Raw genomic sequence first — 19,610 nt, 5'->3', positions numbered from 1 at the left:
ATCAAGCTCTCGTTGAGACGTTTGTTCGTTGGAGCGTTGTTGATCTTTAGCCAAGGGTTGAAGTTTGGAACACAAAATTATGATATTGAAATCGTTTAATCATCCTTCTTACAATCCAACAACTCAATATACCTTGTAATACGATCATCATTAGCTTGCACCAACAACACTTTGATAACCCGGTGGCGGAGTTGACTGCGTCGAAGTCCTCTGGGAAAATCTTCTGAACCAACCACTGGAATTACTATTCCTGGATGTGTCAGATAATCTTGAGGTGGCCTGTGCCTGCTGGGAGGAATTATTTCGACTTCATTCATCGAATGCTAGTAGAGAGAAGAAAGAGAAAAGTAACTTGATTCATCGCACCTGCCCTGCATAGGTAGTAGACACCCACTCATCAGCTGCTGCTTTACGTTGTCGTATCGCTCTTTTGTTCTGCCACCACAGGAACAGACTTGCTAGTGCTGTGGCGAATCCTAGAACTGGTAATATAACAGCAAGCAATATTCCTGCATCAGTTACCCCCACGATCAGAGCTGCCCCGACCCCTCCAGCAGCTATGATAAGGATGACAGCGGCTGCACATCCTATCTGAGAGAATCCATAGCGGCGTTCTATTGAGGTAATATATGTACAAACATTAATTCAGATTGACATAATCTATTTTAATTATGAGAAACTCAAACAGATAGGCAAATAATAGTTTGAGCGATTATTTTTGCGCTGAGAATTATAGTTACAGCAGCGATTGTCCGAGGCGTATCCGCATTCGACGAAGAAACGGGCACGTTGATTAATAAGATGAAATAAATTCATGAGATAATTTACCGAGCACGTATACACTAGATACAAACTAGGGCCATGACTTTTACAACCGTGATACTATATTCTGCGATTGACCTCGACAGCGTTATGTATATCTAATATAGTTTGAGCATGTTGAGCGTAATTATTTACGCGACGTATATACTATGTATACCTTTATTTGTTTTCCATTTCTTGTTTACGTGTTTTTTTTTTTACCATATTTCAGGAGCTTGATTCATATGCGCACGGCTTATAATATCGATGTTTGGTTGGTCCGAGCAACAGCTTTACGGCGTAGATGGTCGCTGCCGAGGCGAGAGATTAATCGACAGATGAATGGAATAAAAACAAGGTACGCAAAAAACACTCACCGGTGGTCACAGGTGGGTTTCCTGGTATTCCACCGCTCTCTTGAACTTGATCAATTTCGATCGGAGATGACATGGGCCCTGAGATCGATTTCTTCCGCGTCGCTCATCTTCTCCGAAGAATATGAGGAAAAATTGTAAATATCAGCACAGGGATGGAGTGCATTTGTAAACTACAAAAGGATGACGAATAATTTGCAACGAATCTATCTAGGGAGGTATGTATACAGTAGACATATAGGCATGCATATAGGTAAGATAGACGTGAGAAATAATGAAAAACGATAATAGAATCAGACAGCGCGCAGAGGCGGACTTACCTGCTGATGATGGCTAGTCTCGTGTAACGAATGAATGCTCACCTGTAAATTGTAATAATTGTTATCTGAAAGAAAGTCCGTACGTCCGTTCGAGTTACAGAGAATTTCGATAGTGGGGAAGTGAGGACGCGTACTAATGCGTGTTTATTATCAGCTTTCGACGAATGCTTGTATCTTATCTTCGATTTTACACGCTGCACTGCAGCTGTATAATTATACGTGTTCGAAAGCCGAACCTACATAATCTGGTAGGTGATTCGAAAAGTGCAGAAAAAAACGAAAGAAAAGCATTCTAAAATCGTTTGAGAGTTCGTATTTTTTCATACGTACGGTTTTATTATACATTACATCTACAAATATAATACAAGTACGCTATAATACAATTCACAGTCATTATAAAAAATTGAAATACTTATATACCTTTATTTATTTACATTGCTTCAAGGTATAGGTATAATAATATCAAAAGTATACGTAGAACTATTCATAACCAGAGTTTTGCCTTTCTTCTATCAAACGCCCGACAGCTCACTATAATTATTTTAGCCACACCGTATAGACGGTATTTTAGGGCACGCGACATTAACTTTGCCATGCGTTACTGCAGTATAGTAGCTATAGCAGATTCGGCAACTGGTTGAGGTCACATTATACACGTTGCGGTCAATTAGAACCAATTTACGCGCCAATCCGCCCCCGCGTTATCCCATAAATTCTTAACTTCATATTTATTAGCCTACATCCAAAGGGTTATTCAGTTATTTATTTACTCGCTATATTTTTCCGTTAATTTCTCGCGTGTAGTTTAGTTTTCTTGGTTTTTTACCGTCACTCCTGTTATATGTATTATATTATATTTTTTCATTAACGCATACCTAAATATCACTTGCATATTTGATTAGAATCTATTGTATATACATTATACACATACTTTTATTTCTTTTACTTGATAATTTTATTCGTTTTGTTTCATGTGATCTTTTTTTCTTCCATTGGGGCAGTCTATTGCGTAGTCTTCGGCTTTTTAAAAGTATTATTATAACCGTTTTTGTCGAACGTGTGGTTAAAAATATGTATAGTACAGACATTATACATTATATAAATTCACATTGAATTGCTATAATAATTATCACAAGTTAGCAGCTACTGAATAACTAAATACATGTAACATCTAGCAGTCAGAGGTGAAACGACGATTCTTAAAATATTTGTTCTCAATCACACGTAAGGAAGTGACGATCCGAATTCAAAATCTATGGTCAGTTGAATTATCCTTGCGCCATGTTCGAGTCTCATTCTTCGTCTTTTGTATTATGTTATTTTTTGTTAATTCATTTCTGTCGCGGGGATTAGCCACTTCAGTGCCCCGTATAAATACACACTAATGGTTGAGTCACTGAAATTCGCACGGCTAACAACAAGATTTTATAGCCGCGGTATTGTACAGCCGAGTTTGCGGATCAACATCATTGCCATTTGTTACAGTCTGATGCGTAGAGCAGCATGTATGGGAAAACGCAAGACTAGCCATGCGCGATAATTAATTCTGATCGCGGTTTTCCTCGTTAATATACTATACTGTATGTTTTTTTCTCCGTATAAACATTGTTCTCCCGGTCTGTATTTTCGAGATAAGACATTTGTCAATATAAATGTAATATCAGACCTCTTGAATCCTGTTGACAGAGTCGTTAATTGGAACAGTCGTCGTCACTGTGTGGGCAACTGCCGTTCCCAGTTGCTGGGACGTTCCACCGATCGTGTTGAGACTGAGAGTCGAATATCTCGGGGCCTCGTCCATGAGGGTGGCCTGTTCGTAACTCGGGGGAAGATCGTCCTGTCCGGATAATTTTAGGAACCTTCTTTCCTGCCTCCTTTCGTCCAGAGCCCTGAGTACGATGACCGCGGGTCCCAACACCAGCATAACGGCGCCAACAGCGACCATAGCTACCGCGGCGGCAGCTCCACCGCCGCTCAGGTTCGACATTTTCATCTTATTTTTTGCCTCCAACGTGTTGTCGTATTTCTCGTACGGAGCCATCGGATCCGTTCCCAAAGTTGTGGTGGAATCTCCGTCCTCTTTGTCCTGGTCCACCGGTTCCTCCTCGGGGCCCAATAAGGAGTCTGGAAAATCAGGTAAGGAATTTTTTCCCGACCCGCCGACCGCGCCGCTCCCGATTCTCGGGGACGGTGCGTCGAATTCGTCCAACTTGGAACTTCCCGAAAAATGGTTCGAGGACCGCGACGTCGATAACGGCGACACGGTGTTCGCCGCATGTTCCTGTTCTCCGGAGGTGGAATGCCTCTTTTTCAGGTCGGAGGATATACCGAAAACTTCTTCCCACTCGGCGTCACCGAGAAATCCCGTCTCGTGCGGATTCTTCTCCAACGGAGAAGGCTCGTCGAGACGATCGGATTCCACCTCCTCGCGATCGTTGCTCGATCCGAAGCGCAACGCCGAACTGTGAGCGGCGACGCGATCGTCTTCACCGAAAATTCTTCTCACCTCGGCGTCGACCACGGTTTCGGTAAAGTTCACCTGCGGATCGTTGTACTTTAATGGAAAATAACCACGGACTTCTTTCCTTCTCTACAACTAGGGGATCGATGATCGTTACCTTGGTGGCGTTCCTTGCCTCGGCGGTTTTTTGCAACGAGGAAACCCCCTTCTGGAGGAGAACCATCCCCACTGCGCTCCAGGCAGCCAATTGGAGAACGACGACGATCCTCGAGGCCCACCTGTTCGCCCCTAGCGTAATCGACATCCTGGTGCAAGGGGCCTCCGCGGTCGCTGCGCTGATTCCCAACTGGTACATCAATTATTCCTTCCCTCTGATCAGATCACAGATCCGTGATTTGTCGGACGACCGGTAGCCGTAGGTCATCGATCCACCGCATCGGCGACAGCAACGATGACGGTGGTGACTTTTCAGAGTCGCTCTTTACGATCGAGAGCTTTGCATTACACCGTGCCGTTTCCGTTCCTACAGTTTCTGCCTCTGCTGCCGGTGAACGAGTATCGTAAAAGGGGAATCGCAGACACGGCAGGAGTTTGATCTCAAAGCAGTTGTTTGCAGTGCACGATGAAGCTACGTTGCGCTCGGCGATGAAACGGAAAACTGCCCAAGGCGTGACCATGTTACGGAAAGGAAGACGTGAGCCCGAATAATCGAGCTGAAACAGGTGATGAAAAAATAACGTAAAATTAGATCGATTCATCCCGTATAGAAGCCGGATCGTCGAAACGAAACAAAAACAACAAATAGTCGAACTACCGCTACGAAAAGTTATTTGAAACCGGTACCATCGTCACCGCGACGTTCGTATCACTCTTCGTATACCTTGTTATATGCATTATACATAGATATTCATCGATATAACGTTAATTGTAGTTAATCACGCATTGGCGAACATTCGCCCACGTTCCGCACACGTGTCGTCGTTGATTGTTCCGCAGACCGCATGGTGCGAGTGAAGAGTATCGGTGATCCCATGCGCGTAAGTCGATCGGATGGATCGAAAACGTGTACATACGTATACAACCGGAATAGGTAGAGAACTACGCTATTGGTTGATCGTATTTTATTTATACAATACTATTTCCTTTTAGCGATGTTTAATCGAGCGAGGCAATCGACGCGAACGATCCTTTGTTTCGAAGGTAGACGCACGTAGTGTCGGTTTGTCGCCGAACTGCAAAATTTATACACGCGGATCACCTCGACGATCGCATTCGCCGTGCGCATGTCGCCGACGATGATCTGGCTACGGTCTAATTATTCATCCCGAGGCCGAGCCGACGATAAGTGCAACACTCGAGTTAATTAATTAGCGTATCGTCGGTTTTTTGTTTTCGATGATTCCGAGTCCCTAAAATATTTTGTCGGTTCAACGACCTATAGGTCCCAGGGCCTGTGGCGGTGTGTAAGGTCGGAAAATAATTACCATTACCTCGACCTACTGAAATCCGTTGTTTCAGCTGCGTGACACGGTTATTTCATTTTATTTTATTCCTCTCATCGGTATACTTAGCGTACAATAACGCCAGACTTCGCAGAGTATTTGGGACGGCTTGTAGTACGAGGTACGATATACCGTAGTATTTTCATAGAAAACTATAGGAATAATAATTGAGTCGGTTCGGAAGTTTTATTTTTCCTTTTCGACCCAGCGCATCGCAAGCGATCAGAATTCAATAACTTTTGTTGCAACGGTTACTCGAACGAATCGATGGATAAATTAAATACGATCCCCGGGTGCGTTCGCGTCACGTGCATTGTAGCGCACATGCCAGCTGACCCCAAGTGAACGAATGGTCATCAACGTACAACAGTAATAACAATAATCTTATATATGTATGTATATATATTTTGGTACCGCGTCATTACTTTTTATAAATGTTTTGACAACAAGTAACCGGCAGATTGTACGACTCGAGCGACCGAGAGATAAGAAATTTCTCTATGCTCGACCAAATTTGCTTATCCCGATCCTATTCTCCTCGGTGTTTGTAATTGTCGCCGTTAAATACTCGTATCTTTTTCCCCGTATGCAATCGTTGGATATAGAAACGCACAGAACCCGTGGCGTGTAAGTATTACACGCGTCATGACGGTGAATAACTAATTAGTGAAAATATAATAACGTTAATTATTTCGTCCTCGGGCGTTGTATCCAGTGAAACTATTCCATCAAATTTCTAGGTATAAGCCGAGGAGGCGAAGATAGTTTTTCCTTGTTCGACGAGTATAGCGGCTACTATCGCGTACTTGCATCGCCCTTGAATCGCATATTTCATAATTCACGGTTCGATTATGTGCGACCGGTTTTTCTATCATTTGCTCGGTTACAAAAATATAAGCCCGGTTCGCTCCTCGATATTACCATTACGATATTCACAACTCATTGTTAAATAAATATTAATTCTTCGTTTATGTGTATGTGCACGCATGCAGCCACTCCGATAACAATGAAAATTAATTAGTATGACAATAATTACGCTGAAACTATTTTAACACGTTCGTAGGTATAAATGAAAATATTAACACCGAACTGCAGCATTTGCCGAGGATGGTGCGTCCGAGACTATCTTTAAATTGGCTCTCGTCCAATTATCCGCGAATCTCTTCTTTCGAACCTGAATCTTCTGGCGTATCACCCGCGCATAGTAGGTAAACAACTACTCCGTAGATATCGAAGCCTTGCAATTTTATCGCATTTATTGTCTGTATCAGATGTGATTGCCTCCAGCGGCTGAATTACATTTATATCGTATTGTATTTTACCTATACCAATTGTGAATGCGACTCGCGGCGAAGCTCGTCGGTGAGATTAGACCTTCTTATCACTGAAAGTAAATGCGGAAAAACATGAAACGCATATAAAACAAACGCCCGCAATCGCTCGACCGCAGCCCGGGGTGGACGACTTTTCCGAGTCTCTCCTTGAAGACGTGCATGCGCTTTTTATATAAATACATCAGGCGTAAACGCAAATGCCGACGACGCGTACGACGCGGAGTATACCAGCTACCCACTTGCTAATTTCTCTGTTTTTCATACCGCGAACTGCGCTGCCATGCGATGCCAAACGTGCCGAATAATTCAACCGCGTAAACAATATTTCCGACAAACTTTCGCAAAAAATAAATAAATAAAATCAAAAACAAACAAGTAAAATACAACGGTCGCGGAATTGTAAAATATTTGTACACTTCGGTACGTTCGTATGCTGAAATTCGTGGCAGGTGTAACATCGCTTATTTTACAATGAATTTTTCTATCTTCATTACAGAGATGCAACACACTCACTGGAAGATCTGCAGATCATTGATCACGCCGATGACATCCGATTAATTAGTTCGCACGTGTATCCGGGAGGACGTTCTCGTTGGTCGTTGGCGAAATCGTCGTCTTCGGTGTGATACAAACAATGAAAAGGAAGTTTCTGGGGATCGGCAGGACCGGAATAATGTATTTATCCGTTGATCCGGATCAGATGTCTTCCGGTGCCGACGATAATAATACCGTAGGTATGCTATGCGTGTAATTATATCACGAATATTATCTAATAATTGCCGGCATTATAATTGCTGTTTTTTTTTTTTTTTTGCTACATCGTTATCACACTGTTAAAACTCACGGCACACCTTTGTACGAATTAGTTATCAGTTCGAGAGCATTTTACGAGAGAATGACAATAAACTGATAACGTCTCGATTCCGTATTATTCGAAGCTGACAAAAGTTTCTTACGCAACGATCGATGGTGCGAAGGTGAAGTGAAAAGAAGGATTCATTAGCGATTGTTGCCAATGAGGAGAAAATTCAAACTTCTTGCGGGACGATGATACGGGGTGCAAGGGAAGCTGTCGAGTTCCGCGGTCGCGAGGATGTTTTGGAATCGACCGTAGGTGACGTCTCGGATGTCTCGGGTCAGACTGAGTTGCGATCGGTGCACGAGGTGCCGGAGTGCGACGGGGACTGACGACTACTGGGACCAGAGCGGCGACTCTGGAGTACGCGATATTATACGAAGTTTGCACAATTGCACCAGCTCCCCAGGAGGAGGTGGGTGACTCACCGATTCCGCTGAGTCTCACCCCACACTCTCCATACCAATTGACACGTCTTCCGTAGGATATTAAACTAGTAGCTGCGTTGTGTGTCCAGAACTGGACGCGATGCACACGCACGGTCTCCCTGGCACGCGACCAAGAACCGAGGGGGTGGAGAAAATTACGAATGAGAATATTTGGGAGGATTCGTAAATGGGCGTAGTTCGCGCCGGGAAATAGAAATCACACTCGTGAATTTTATTATTGAAAAGAGGGGGACATAAATAACGACAATAATGAGCGGATATAAATTTGCTGGAAAGAAATATCCTTGAGTTTTGAGAAACAAGGTAATCGATTATTGTTTTATATTTGTGCGCCGCACTTTGTGTTATTGTCTGCGGTATGCAGGTCGTTGTGGACCGAGCATGTCTTTTGTCAATAAATACAAAATGTGGCGTTTTTAATTTTATCCGAGAGTTTGGTCGGTTGCGATTCGCCGGAGACGACGCAAAGAATTCCATGAATCGTGGTACGGTGAACGTTGTAAAATAACGGAAGCAGACCCAACGAATTATCGAACACCGCGGTCGAATACGATCGTGATTCATTGTGTCAACGCTAATAATTCTCGCATCTTACCTCTCGATATAGTTGGAACTCTTTGATATGAATGTTACCGTTATAATTAGATCCTCTATCACCGAGACAAAGTTTTAATCATTCGAGCGTATAACGTAATATGTATATTATATTATTCATTGTTACAATAGCCGCGTCTTACGCTACAGGGAAAAAGTTTTGCGTTACGATCGTAGGTATTACACGTGTGCTTCGCGAGTTTCATATTTCCTTTGCCATTCGATCTGCGATTTCCACTTTGAACGATATTAAAAATAAAAAATAATAGCAGGATTCCGCGCAGTGCGGTAAGCGAGGCTGTAGATTATTCGAATATTATTGCAGAACAAGAATTAGATTAATTATATATGATGACTTCACCGCGGTATATAAACTGTCACCCGATATAAACTAACGCGATCTCTATCCCAGAATTCTGTACTAATTATTAGATGCACTTATTACGCTTGCACATGATCGTTAAAATGAAACGCATATGTATAAAGCGAGGTATATCATACCTACCGACATACGACTGTGTGCTAGAGCTGAGGTACATGAGCTCATGATAACACGGAAAGTATCGGATTCCCCGGTACACCCGTATCGCACTGCACACACACACTCGTGTATAATTATATATCTCCATATTATTGCCGCTGCAGTTGCGAAATCGCGTGATTGCGAATATTAGACTGCACGCGGTATAAATCAGCGATTAAAAAATAGAGGCGGCCACATTGATCCGTTTTTTCACGGAACAAGGAATAAAACTAAAAAAACTCATATCTCCGAAGATCCGCGGTTTAACTTTACAAGCCTGATTTTCTGCGCAGATAATATTTTAACACTATTCTTTCGTAGAATATTCTTATCTCCGCGTTTCGATAGAGCGAAAAAATGAATTATTAAGCCCTGAACGTGTTTTATCCGGAAATTACGGGAACGAACGCTCGAACAATTATAATATCATCGGCTAACTAAGGTATGAAATTTTGTCCTTTAACGCACGAACGCTCATTAACTCATGGCTATTTTTTTTTTTAATACATATTATATAAATTTTTTTGTCTCATCGCATTGTCTCGTATCTCACGGCTGCAGAACCGCTTCCCACTGAAATATGGGATTGCAAGAATTGAACCGAATGCAGAAGAATATAATGAATATGAGATAAATATATACATTGGGCTAACTGCAATTGTATAATAATGAGAAATGAGATTACGATTCTAGCAATGCCTACCGGGCATACGAATCTGCAGTTTAGTATTCGATCCTCGGAGGATTTCACCGCTTAAATTGAAGCCGCATAACTCAAGTTAAGTAGAAGAACAGGTGCGTCGAACAGGTGTGATAAGTATGACAACGCGTGACATTTAGCAAAGATTAGTGTAATTCGTTCGTTGTTGTGGGGAAAATTTATGCGAGTCAGGTCTTTTTATTAATGCGAATCGATAATGAAATTAATGTTACGATCAATATCTGGCATAGATCGTGTGCAGCTGGTCAACCCCTGAAAAGTATGAACGATCGTCGCGACCGAGGGTGATAAATTCGTTGATTTTATCTCGTGTAATGATATAATTACAGAAATTTTTACGGAGAGGCTTGTTATAACCGTATAGTATATTATTTTTACGTACAGTCATGAACCGGTCTGTAAATTGGAGCGGATACGGGCAGGTATAGATATTTTGCTTAATGTATCGAATAACAGGTAGGAATCATGAGACCCAAGACGAAACTCGATAGAATCGTTGATCCTTGTATTTCACATGGCTAATCGATAATGGGTCTAAGATGTGATGATATACGGCCTAGAAGAACGAGGAAAATAAAGACAGCGTGATAAAAAATTTCATGTATTTATGTACATTATACTATTATATTATATTATACGCGTGTCGATGACGAAAACCTTGAACGAACAACGAGCCCTTCTATTGCCTTGCTATCTCGTTCTTTCAGCTCATACATATGATATGTTTGTATTCATCGAAGTCTCGTGATAATCTTGGACATAATTCAATTTTATATTGTCGAATTTCACATTCAAGAATCACTAAATATTAATCGCGATGCTTCTCATAAGACATCCTGTGCGACGTCTCACCGATACGTTGTTGATGCGAGGTATGAATATAATAAATATTTCCGTGCGTTTGCGTATAAAAACGTTACGTAGGTAAATCACGTACACGCGTGCTTCACGGTCCCATATTAGCGCAAAGGTTACAGCTACGCATACAGATAGTTTTTATGCGAGGATAAAGGATTTCAACCGGCATTCGATTCCCTTCCTCATTAGATATCTCATACGTACATCACACCGCAGAAATTTCCACGAAAGGAAGTTAGTATTAATTAGTAAATTAGTAATATTGGTACCATTCGAGTTTTTTATGAATACCAATTTTCTCAGATGAGCACGAATCCGGTAAGGACGATAAGAAAACTCTATATTCTTTCGGGGGACTAACGCTTGGCAGGATCAGCGTCCTGATGTAATTCAGTGCACGTAATTTGTACCTGAGTATCATGCACAATGCATAAAATAGTCGTATACAGTGATTGTTGTACGTAACAGTCGAGAATACTTCGAAATTTTATAAATGTGTAATATTTGTGCGAATATGTACGGTGCAATGTGTTTACCAGTAGTCTGGGATTAAGATAGCCCTGGAAACCATGCTGCGCCTACACGGTAAAAATTAAGCCGCAAATATGTGTACTGGTTCGAACTATACGACCTCATGCTGCAGCTCCGTCGCAGAATTTTTTATTATTACTCTTTCTACCTAGTAGGACAAATAATATCACATACTAAACATAGAGATGTATACACTAGGTGTATATCGCGTTCGTTCCAATTCCTTTGTGCTGCGAACTGTGGTATTATATTAATTATAAAATAATGACACACGGAAAGTCATGTATGCGTAGAATAGTCAACTACGTGTATGCACGCATGAATGTACCTTCTGTTTATTCAACTGATAACTCGCGGGCAACAACGACCACTCTAATTACGACGTACCGGTATTGCGATCAAAAATGAATGAATAAACAAATGCGATAGCTACAAATCTGTAGAAGCTTTGGTTTATAACGATAATAACGGTACAAGTAGTTTAGCTTTTCTAATTGTCACTTTCAACGTTGACCGACAACACGTCCGTCAACGTAGTCAATGCGTTTAGCATTCAAAATGTTACGCGCATTTTTTTAAAGGTCAGTTTCGAGATGTCGATTCGATCGATTCAGGATCGATTATTGCAAAAGCGCTCGTCGACACTAGCGGCAATTGCGGCAATCTCGTGATCAGCTGTTCGAGCAAACTATGGACACATCCGAGGGTTTTAAATTCGTGTCTCGTAGAAAACGAGGAAAGCGTATTTCAAACGCTGTGAGTCGTAACGGGGAACCAAGGAATACCGAAGAAACTGAATTTGATGCTGATAAATTGAGTCGGTGAGTTCATAGCTAAAATCGACATTCAAACGCTGCATTGGCTAACACAGAAAAATTACGGCATCCCTTGTAACCTGGCAATCTCATATATCTTAACCATTTTCAGCAGGCTTAGCGAAGCCCAAAGTGAACTCGCAACCTCTGAATACGTAAATGAGGTTTTTCAGGCCCTCGTGAAATGCCAGAAACTCTTAAGCATCCACAGGATTGAGGAGATATTATGTTATGGTCTCGGCCATTTTTCAGACCATGTTAGTTCCCGATACCAACTTGCCTTACTTTTGGAAATCCGAAAGCGATATAATGTTTCCAAAGTGTGCCTATATGATCCACTGTTTTTTCATAGCGAAGTACAGTGCTTAGAATCACTGGGTTGTCAAGTGCTGAAAAATAATGAGGAGGGAAAGCGAAGAGTTGAAACTACAACTTTAGTCTACCTTCCTCACTGTCCAAAGCAATTGACCAATAATTTTCTGTATGCCAATTGGAGTGGGATGCTGAAGAATTGCATTTTATTATCGAATAGCTTCAAACAGATACTAGAATCTCACACTAGTGCTGTGCTTAAAAGTACAGCCAACTACATAGTTAGGATAAATCCCTTCGTGGAAGAATTCGAACTGCACAATTCGTTTAGGTGTAACAGCATTTTTAACGACTGTTCACTACATGTTTTCACTGAAAAGAATTTGAACAAGGTCTCTGAGATTTTTTGGAAAGATAAAGAGGAACCGGAATATCAAACGGAAGACTTAGAATTCATAACAAATTCTGTTGTACAAAATCTGAAACTCGATACAGGTGTTTAGCTTTGAAAGTCAATGTAAGTTTGTACAATGGGCAATAGAAGTAGTGCTGAACTAGACCCATCAAATGAAATTTTTTTTGATTATTCCAGGTCCTGAGATCCATGATGAACGCAAATTTGAAAATACTGCGGTCTCTGATCAGCGAGATAAGGCATGTAGCAAGAGAAAAGAAAATGGAAGACAACATAATGGTGCAGTACATATTGCAACAGTCGAGGATTCACAGGGAGACTTCCGAGGTACTCTGCAAGGCACGTGAAGAATTGAAATTCCTCGGACAGACGTACCTGAACTACTTGCAGGCGCAAAGAAAATACGAAGAGATCAGAAAGCACTACGCTGGAAGGGGTGAGAGAAGTGTACAGGAAACCGCGGATCTTGTCGGGTTCAAGTTACCCCACGATCCCAAATAAATTTGATAAACTTTATTTATTAGTAGAATAACGTCGATGTAAAACTGTCTCCAGTTTTCGGTAGCAATGTAAAAAAGTGGTTCATACTTTGCTGGTTCATTTCAACTTGATATGCGACCATAAATGCATTTTTGGAAATTTAACGATTCGTAAATCGATTTGATTCTTCTTCTCACCCCCCTTCATTCGATGGCGGGGTCCTCAGAACACTGTTTTGTTTCAGGAGTATTGCGTACGTATTGCTTTTGCAATTGTGGACAATTGCATGTTGCTGGTTCCTTCATAAATTGTACCAATTTTGCAATCCCTGAAGAATTTCTCCTGCGGGAAGTCCGTGGTAAACCCAACACCTCCCATAAAGTCGATGCACTTTGAAGTTACTTTTAATGCCGTTTCTAAATTTGATGAAAAATCAGCAAGCGTTAGGAAGATCTGCCGTCTGCTATAATAAATTTTATTATTTAACAAATATTCCCTTACCAGATGCAACTAGCTTAGCCATAGCTGCTTCCTTTACAAATGGCTTCTTTGCCTCTACAAGACGTGCCGCATTGTAAACCAGCAGTCTAGCAGCCTCAAGATCTGTAACGACTTGAGCAATTTGGTGTTGCATTCCCTGTGTTGATAAAAAATGAACCACATTAATTCTAATCGTGCTGTTACAGGAACTAGTCTTCCCGCGCATAAAAGTCCACTCTCAAATCTTCGAACCTAAATATTCAAACCGGTAATACCTGGAACGAAAAGATGTCTTGTCCAAATTGTTTTCTCTCAAGCGTATAAGGTATAGTGGCATCCAGGCATCCCTGGGCTATACCGATCATCTGGGCTCCGATACCGATCCTGCCTTCGTTGAGAAACCCTGCAGCATATTTGTATCCATGTCCGAACTCCCCAAGTATATTACTTTCTGGTACCTTATGCAAAAATATGTTACATTCAGATGATCATCGATCCATCAGTCATCTCCTACTTCCTCACCAACACCTACCCTGACGTTGTCGAAGTGTACCATACAAGTTCCAGACGCTTTGATACCGAGCTTATCCTCTGGTTTGGCTACCGAAAGTCCAGGAGTATCTCGGTCAACGAAAAAGGTCGTTATACCTCGATAACCCTAAGGTATAAGAGTTTGTTACAATGAAAATATCGATTTGACGCTAGAAAAATAATTTTGGTAACTCACTGCCGAAGGATTTGCGTTGGCAAATACCAGGAACACTCCCGCGATGTCGGAGTTTGAAATCCACATCTTGGTTCCATTAATGATATAATCTGAGCCATCTTTCTTCGCTTCTGTCTTCAATGAAAATGCATCCGATCCCGAGCCTGGTTCTGTCAGGCAAAAACTACCTGGCTGCAAGAAATGTAAGTTTGATTTATTTACATGTTGACTACATAATTATTATGGTCGATTAGATTACTCCCAAACATCTCCGAAGTTTTACAACCTGGCTTATAGCCCTGAAATTTATCATTGCGTAACAATGAGATATCTCTCTATTACTTCATTCCCAGTATCTCCATTATACGGGTTGATTAGGCGCTTATAAAATATGGTTGAATTTACTGATACCCAGAACGGACTGCTTACATATTTCTGCGCAAGATTTGGCAAATATTTAGCTTTCTGTTCCTCATTGCCGACTTTGATGATCAAAGAATTCACTAGGGTATTGTGAATATCAACAAGGGCTCCAACAGCACCATCAACTTTTGACACCTCTTCTACCGTCAATATGGTTGACATAAAGTTGCTACCGGTGCCTCCGTACTGTTCAGGAATTTCCATTCCCATAAGCTAATGAAAAAGAAAGAACTTATAAGTAAACATTATCACAATCAACCGAATTTCAACAGTTTAATTTTAGTACAGAATGCACAATTTTTGAGAATCTGGACCCTTGCTTAGAAGCGAATAGATTATATGTATACTCATATTAACAATCTTTGTCTCATTTGCCAACATGCGAAATTGTGCAACATCTCAGTTATCTGTTGAAACGTTATTTCGTAAGCCAGCTGTGCTGAGTGTGTTGATAGAAAAATGCAGACTTACGCCGTTTTGAAAAAGACTCTGCAATACGCCATCGTCGACCTTTCCTTCTTTTTCCATTTTTCGTACAACCGGTGCGATTTCATCTTTGGCAAACTTGGCGACTGTAATTCATTTGTATGTAAATTCAAGGTAAAAGGGTCAAATGTTGATAATGTTTAATTATTCGGTTAGTCTAACTATGTAAAAATTGTACAAACGTACACACACGATGATAACTCAAATTTATTGTAAATTATACTTTCATTCGCCATTGAAATCAAAGCACGTGTAACGTGTACAGAGTAATAAGCTTTGACAAGGTTTTTAATATCAACTGGTGTAAGCAAGATAATATATTGTTCTGGTTACTCTGCAAAGTAAACAAGCTGATAACGTCGCTCTTACGTGTCTTTTCAAAGCACGCGTAATTCGTCAATCTCGCCCATTGTACTTAATTTGATTTTTTTTTTCGCCAATTTGTTCATGATCATAGAAAATATTCAAATCGGTTATCCCATAGCGTAGAATTTATCGTGAGATAAATTCAACTTCATTAAGGCACAAGTACGATATTATCACCGAAAACGGCTGCCCAATAACACCTATGTCAATATTTCATATCGTATGAATGTGTTGATCATTCGACACTAACCAGTTTCCCTCATCATCAATTCATCGTCGGTGAATTCCGTGAGCGGACGTGGACCCGCTGTCTGAGATAGCGAAGCGGACCTGTGAAACTGTCTTCCTTCTAAAAACCTCCTCGGTAGCTGGAAAAATATTGCCGGAATTATGGGAATTTCTAAATTATCGAGAGCACAGATCGGTAATGCAAAGCCTGTTTTGATAATTCAATTTAATTATTATCGATTTCTAGAGTTCTTAAGTGATATCCAGAACAAAGCAATTCATTTGGATAAATCGAAAAGATCTTAGTACCGATTGATCAATGATCAATGATACTTACTTGACGAACGATTGATCTGACTGAGTTCATTTCGTCTTGTTAATTCGATACAGTTGCTTTAATCTGTTCAAAACGAGTAAAATTATACTTTTGTAATAAAAATCTGAGATCCAGCCGGTCTGGAGGAATTGTTTAATTGGCAACTGCCCAAGTCATACTGCAGCAAAGACTGGGCCTCGGCTTCAGTTCTGTTGCGAATCGGTATACCGGTGGTAGGGAACTAGTTATATAAAAAGAAAAAGACGATACGACATTCTACAGCAAACGAAAAGTAGCGAAACCAACGACCGACTGCTTATAACAGAGACCAATCCCAATGTTGATCGTCAAGAAATGCCTTATCGCTGAAACCTCAAATACCTTATCTACTCATCGCCAACTTCGTATTGAAATATTACGTATTTTGCTACCCGCCATTAATTATTATCCACTTTTCATATTTCAGTACTAATAGATAATTGATACCGTCGTCCAACAGCTGGGGGTAGAGTTGTTTTTCATCTCTCGTAATAAAAAATCAGCAAGTGCGTCGATACGGAACTGATATTGTTCTCGTTTCGTATTTGGAAATTAACTTTACTTGGAATATTTTGATTCTATTTTTTTATTGTTTTCTCTTTGTTATTTTTGCTTAGCCTTAGATTTTATGAAATGGCTAGAAACAAACAAATTACAATTAAAATAACCTTTAGAGATTCAATTTTGGATTGTTTTTTTTTGTTTTTGTAAAGAAAATTTTATTAAACGCCAGTGAAATGTACGGGCTACGACGCACGACGTACTGGTTGTTAGACCTAATATACTTGTAACATCAATTGCTATCTATTGAAGATGATGAATTTCATTGAATGTCTTGCCGTTGATTTGTGAATGTATACGTAATGCTACGTGTTCAAAATAAAATATTGCGAGAATCAATATATTTTCATATGCAATTTCGAAATGTTTCACTGGAAAAATGTTGAACCGGAACGAGAAGAGTAAAATTGGCTTTGTGTCAGCATTCTCGATATTAATGGTCACGTAAACACACCATATTTAAATTATGCAAACAACAATCTGGTCAATAATGCGAGCAGTGCAAACCGATATTTTCGAAAGCATTACGGTTACGGCAACATAACGCGTCATTGCAACGATTATACAGATTCATACAAATTCCGTTGGTCTGAATGGATGTGGGAGAATAGAGCCTTGGATTATGTACCTAGTATATTCTTATGATTGCTGATTAGCATAAGATCATGGAAACAGAATAACAAAATTTCGTGCGGCTGCTAGCGTGTCACCTTCGGGATAGCGTTTGAATAAATTCGCATGATCGAGATTCTCGAAAGTCGCATGATCGAGATTATCGAAATTCGAGAGTTCAAAGATATCGAACACGTGCCCTGCGCAGACTTTCAACTCGTCAGCCGCGTTCGTCTCGACCCTAGCTTTTCCGGCGCTACAACTTCTTCCGGTTAATGTCGCGGTACTCTGCTGTTGTCGGTGAGTGTCCAAAAATAAAATCTGCGTTAATCTGGGACACGGGCTCATTACTTTGTCGCAATATTGCAGAAATACAATAAAAGATGTATTCCTCGTTAAATGATCTCAACTATTTCAGTGCTACGGAAGTTTTCTTACCGATTAAATGTTGATCGAACAAAACTTTGTGACAGCGTAGACAGGGACATCGTCGCACTCCATGTGTGATGATGATGTTTATTTGCATCCCTTATTGGATATAACATAAGAGTCCCGACGAATTTCGGGGTTACGGTCGTATTTGGGCATACGGTATATATGACGATTGGTTTTTTCTACAGGAGACAAGACAGCAACTCCCAAATATGAAGTTTAATAGCTTGGTCTCCTCGTCGCGCAGGAAAAATCGCAAAAGGCATTTTACTGCCCCCTCTCACATCAGAAGGCGGCTCATGAGCGCACCCCTTTCCAAGGAACTGCGACAAAAGTACAATGTACGCTCCATGCCCATCCGTAAGGATGATGAAGTTCAGGTAATGAATTCACAATCTACTGTCTAACTTCACCTAACCTCAAACATCTGGAGTTTCATTTATCGGCTCAAGGCTTATCGCGTCTATCAGTTAATGGGGTCATTTTTGAAAAGACTTTTTTCCTGCTTTAACCTGATCTGAAAACTCATATCGTTATGATGAACCAAACCATTCACAGACGATACAAACAAACGACATTAATTTACGAGCAGCCCCCAAGGTTCTCTTGGATGGCAACTCTATAATTTTGTCCGGTTTGTATTTATGCAGAGAAATTGGCTCTGAACCAAACAGTATTTGTAAAATTTTAATATTAGTACACACCATTTTGTGACTGGCTTTCAAATCCACAATACAATAATGCGTTCCATTTTACCCCTAGGTTGTTCGCGGCCACTATAAGGGGCAACAAGTCGGTAAAGTGGTTCAGGTATACAGAAAAAAGTTTGTTGTATATGTTGAACGAATTCAGAGGGAGAAAGCCAACGGAGCTAGCGTGTATGTCGGCATCGACCCCTCCAAGGTGAGCTTGTGTATTTTCAGTTACTTCATATTTTCATTGAATGTATGAAAAAATTCCAGATGTGTATTAAACGTTTTGACAATGGACATTTAAAATGATGAACCAAACCATTCACATAGATTAGACAAACGGTTCGATTGGTGGCAAGGTGTTCAGGGTTTTCCTCAACATTAAACTGCCAATTTTACCCGGTTTAATCGTTGCAGAGAAGTTGGCACTGATTTAAATTTTAGTGAAAAATCTTCTGCATATGTCAGAGATTGTCTTTGTCTGTGATCGATTTATTGATTTTGTTTCGTTCCTGTCGCAGACGGTAATTGTTAAGTTGAAAATGGACAAGGATCGCAAGAAGATCATTGACAGAAGGAGTAAGGGCCGCCTTGCTGCTCTGGGCAAGGACAAGGGCAAATACACTGAGGACACCACTGCAGCAATGGAGACTTCATAAGCTGTAAAAAATTTACAAATTTATGTACCACAATAAAAGCCGAAAAACCTCAACGGTTGTCAAATCGTTGTTATTTTACAACTTGCTTTGGAAGATATAATTTTTCGTTTGCGTAATGTGTCTGACTAGGTAATCGTTCATGTATTTCTTACAAAGTATTGGGGTTTCACGGACGCACTGATCACTGTTGATTGTTTTAAACTTAGTCTTCCCTAGAGGTTTTGAACGGACTTGAAAAAAATGATTATGATTGGAAAAATACTA

The 19,610-nt window shown here is 40.6% G+C and overlaps 5 protein-coding genes and 1 long non-coding RNA gene across 20 annotated transcripts; 3 read left to right on the top strand and 3 right to left on the bottom strand.

The window, feature by feature from the left end:
• Positions 1 to 77: 77 nt before the first annotated feature.
• On the bottom strand, positions 78 to 1,660 carry LOC105688412. 4 transcript variants are annotated; one of them, XM_048651281.1, is made up of 4 exons: positions 1,538 to 1,660; positions 1,179 to 1,285; positions 367 to 614; positions 78 to 288 (listed from the first exon to the last, which is right to left on the bottom strand). In XM_048651281.1, exons 2-4 carry the CDS (start codon positions 1,249 to 1,251, stop codon positions 151 to 153), a joined length of 459 nt encoding a protein of 152 aa, XP_048507238.1. In that variant the 5' UTR covers positions 1,252 to 1,285; positions 1,538 to 1,660; the 3' UTR covers positions 78 to 150. The 4 variants fall into 4 exon arrangements, with proteins under 4 accessions (XP_048507238.1, XP_012260139.2, XP_020709294.2 ...); XM_012404716.3 differs by having other exon boundaries at positions 78 to 285; positions 1,496 to 1,649; XM_020853635.2 differs by having other exon boundaries at positions 1,496 to 1,646.
• LOC125500063 lies at positions 484 to 3,316 on the top strand. Its single transcript, XR_007277237.1, has 3 exons — positions 484 to 622; positions 1,034 to 1,159; positions 3,182 to 3,316. It is a non-coding gene; the product is annotated as an uncharacterized LOC125500063 (long non-coding RNA).
• LOC105688409 lies at positions 1,794 to 4,311 on the bottom strand. 2 transcript variants are annotated; one of them, XM_012404705.3, is made up of 2 exons: positions 4,114 to 4,311; positions 1,794 to 4,049 (listed from the first exon to the last, which is right to left on the bottom strand). In XM_012404705.3, exons 1-2 carry the CDS (start codon positions 4,309 to 4,311, stop codon positions 3,156 to 3,158), a joined length of 1,092 nt encoding a protein of 363 aa, XP_012260128.2. In that variant the 3' UTR covers positions 1,794 to 3,155. The 2 variants fall into 2 exon arrangements, with proteins under 2 accessions (XP_012260128.2, XP_012260129.2); XM_012404706.3 differs by having other exon boundaries at positions 1,794 to 4,034.
• Positions 4,312 to 7,389: 3,078 nt separating this feature from the next.
• On the top strand, positions 7,390 to 13,510 carry LOC105688410 (protein FMC1 homolog). Of its 11 annotated transcripts, none has more exons than XM_048651276.1 (4): positions 7,393 to 7,522; positions 11,906 to 12,145; positions 12,252 to 12,396; positions 13,044 to 13,510. In XM_048651276.1, the coding sequence occupies exons 2-4, from the start codon at positions 12,015 to 12,017 to the stop codon at positions 13,365 to 13,367; spliced, it is 600 nt and encodes a 199-aa protein (XP_048507233.1). In that variant the 5' UTR covers positions 7,393 to 7,522; positions 11,906 to 12,014; the 3' UTR covers positions 13,368 to 13,510. The 11 variants fall into 11 exon arrangements, with proteins under 11 accessions (XP_048507237.1, XP_048507236.1, XP_048507233.1 ...); XM_048651275.1 differs by having other exon boundaries at positions 7,395 to 7,526; XM_048651278.1 differs by lacking the exon at positions 7,393 to 7,522 and adding an exon at positions 8,264 to 8,400 and having other exon boundaries at positions 12,255 to 12,396.
• LOC105688408 (short/branched chain specific acyl-CoA dehydrogenase, mitochondrial) lies at positions 13,365 to 16,871 on the bottom strand. The gene is made up of 9 exons (XM_012404704.4): positions 16,373 to 16,871; positions 16,058 to 16,175; positions 15,427 to 15,527; positions 14,962 to 15,168; positions 14,554 to 14,724; positions 14,359 to 14,484; positions 14,102 to 14,284; positions 13,848 to 13,983; positions 13,365 to 13,762 (listed from the first exon to the last, which is right to left on the bottom strand). The coding sequence occupies exons 1-9, from the start codon at positions 16,400 to 16,402 to the stop codon at positions 13,587 to 13,589; spliced, it is 1,248 nt and encodes a 415-aa protein (XP_012260127.2). The 5' UTR covers positions 16,403 to 16,871; the 3' UTR covers positions 13,365 to 13,586.
• Positions 16,872 to 17,708: 837 nt separating this feature from the next.
• LOC105688436 (60S ribosomal protein L26) lies at positions 17,709 to 19,399 on the top strand. Its single transcript, XM_012404769.3, has 4 exons — positions 17,709 to 17,863; positions 18,184 to 18,375; positions 18,758 to 18,898; positions 19,209 to 19,399. The coding sequence occupies exons 2-4, from the start codon at positions 18,208 to 18,210 to the stop codon at positions 19,344 to 19,346; spliced, it is 447 nt and encodes a 148-aa protein (XP_012260192.1). The 5' UTR covers positions 17,709 to 17,863; positions 18,184 to 18,207; the 3' UTR covers positions 19,347 to 19,399.
• The last annotated feature ends 211 nt before the right edge of the window (positions 19,400 to 19,610 follow it).

This window comes from Athalia rosae, chromosome 2 (genome assembly GCF_917208135.1).
Source record: "Athalia rosae chromosome 2, iyAthRosa1.1, whole genome shotgun sequence".
Classification (NCBI taxonomy): Eukaryota; Metazoa; Arthropoda; class Insecta; order Hymenoptera; family Athaliidae; genus Athalia; species Athalia rosae.
This window is presented reverse-complemented; position numbering and strand designations above follow the sequence as displayed.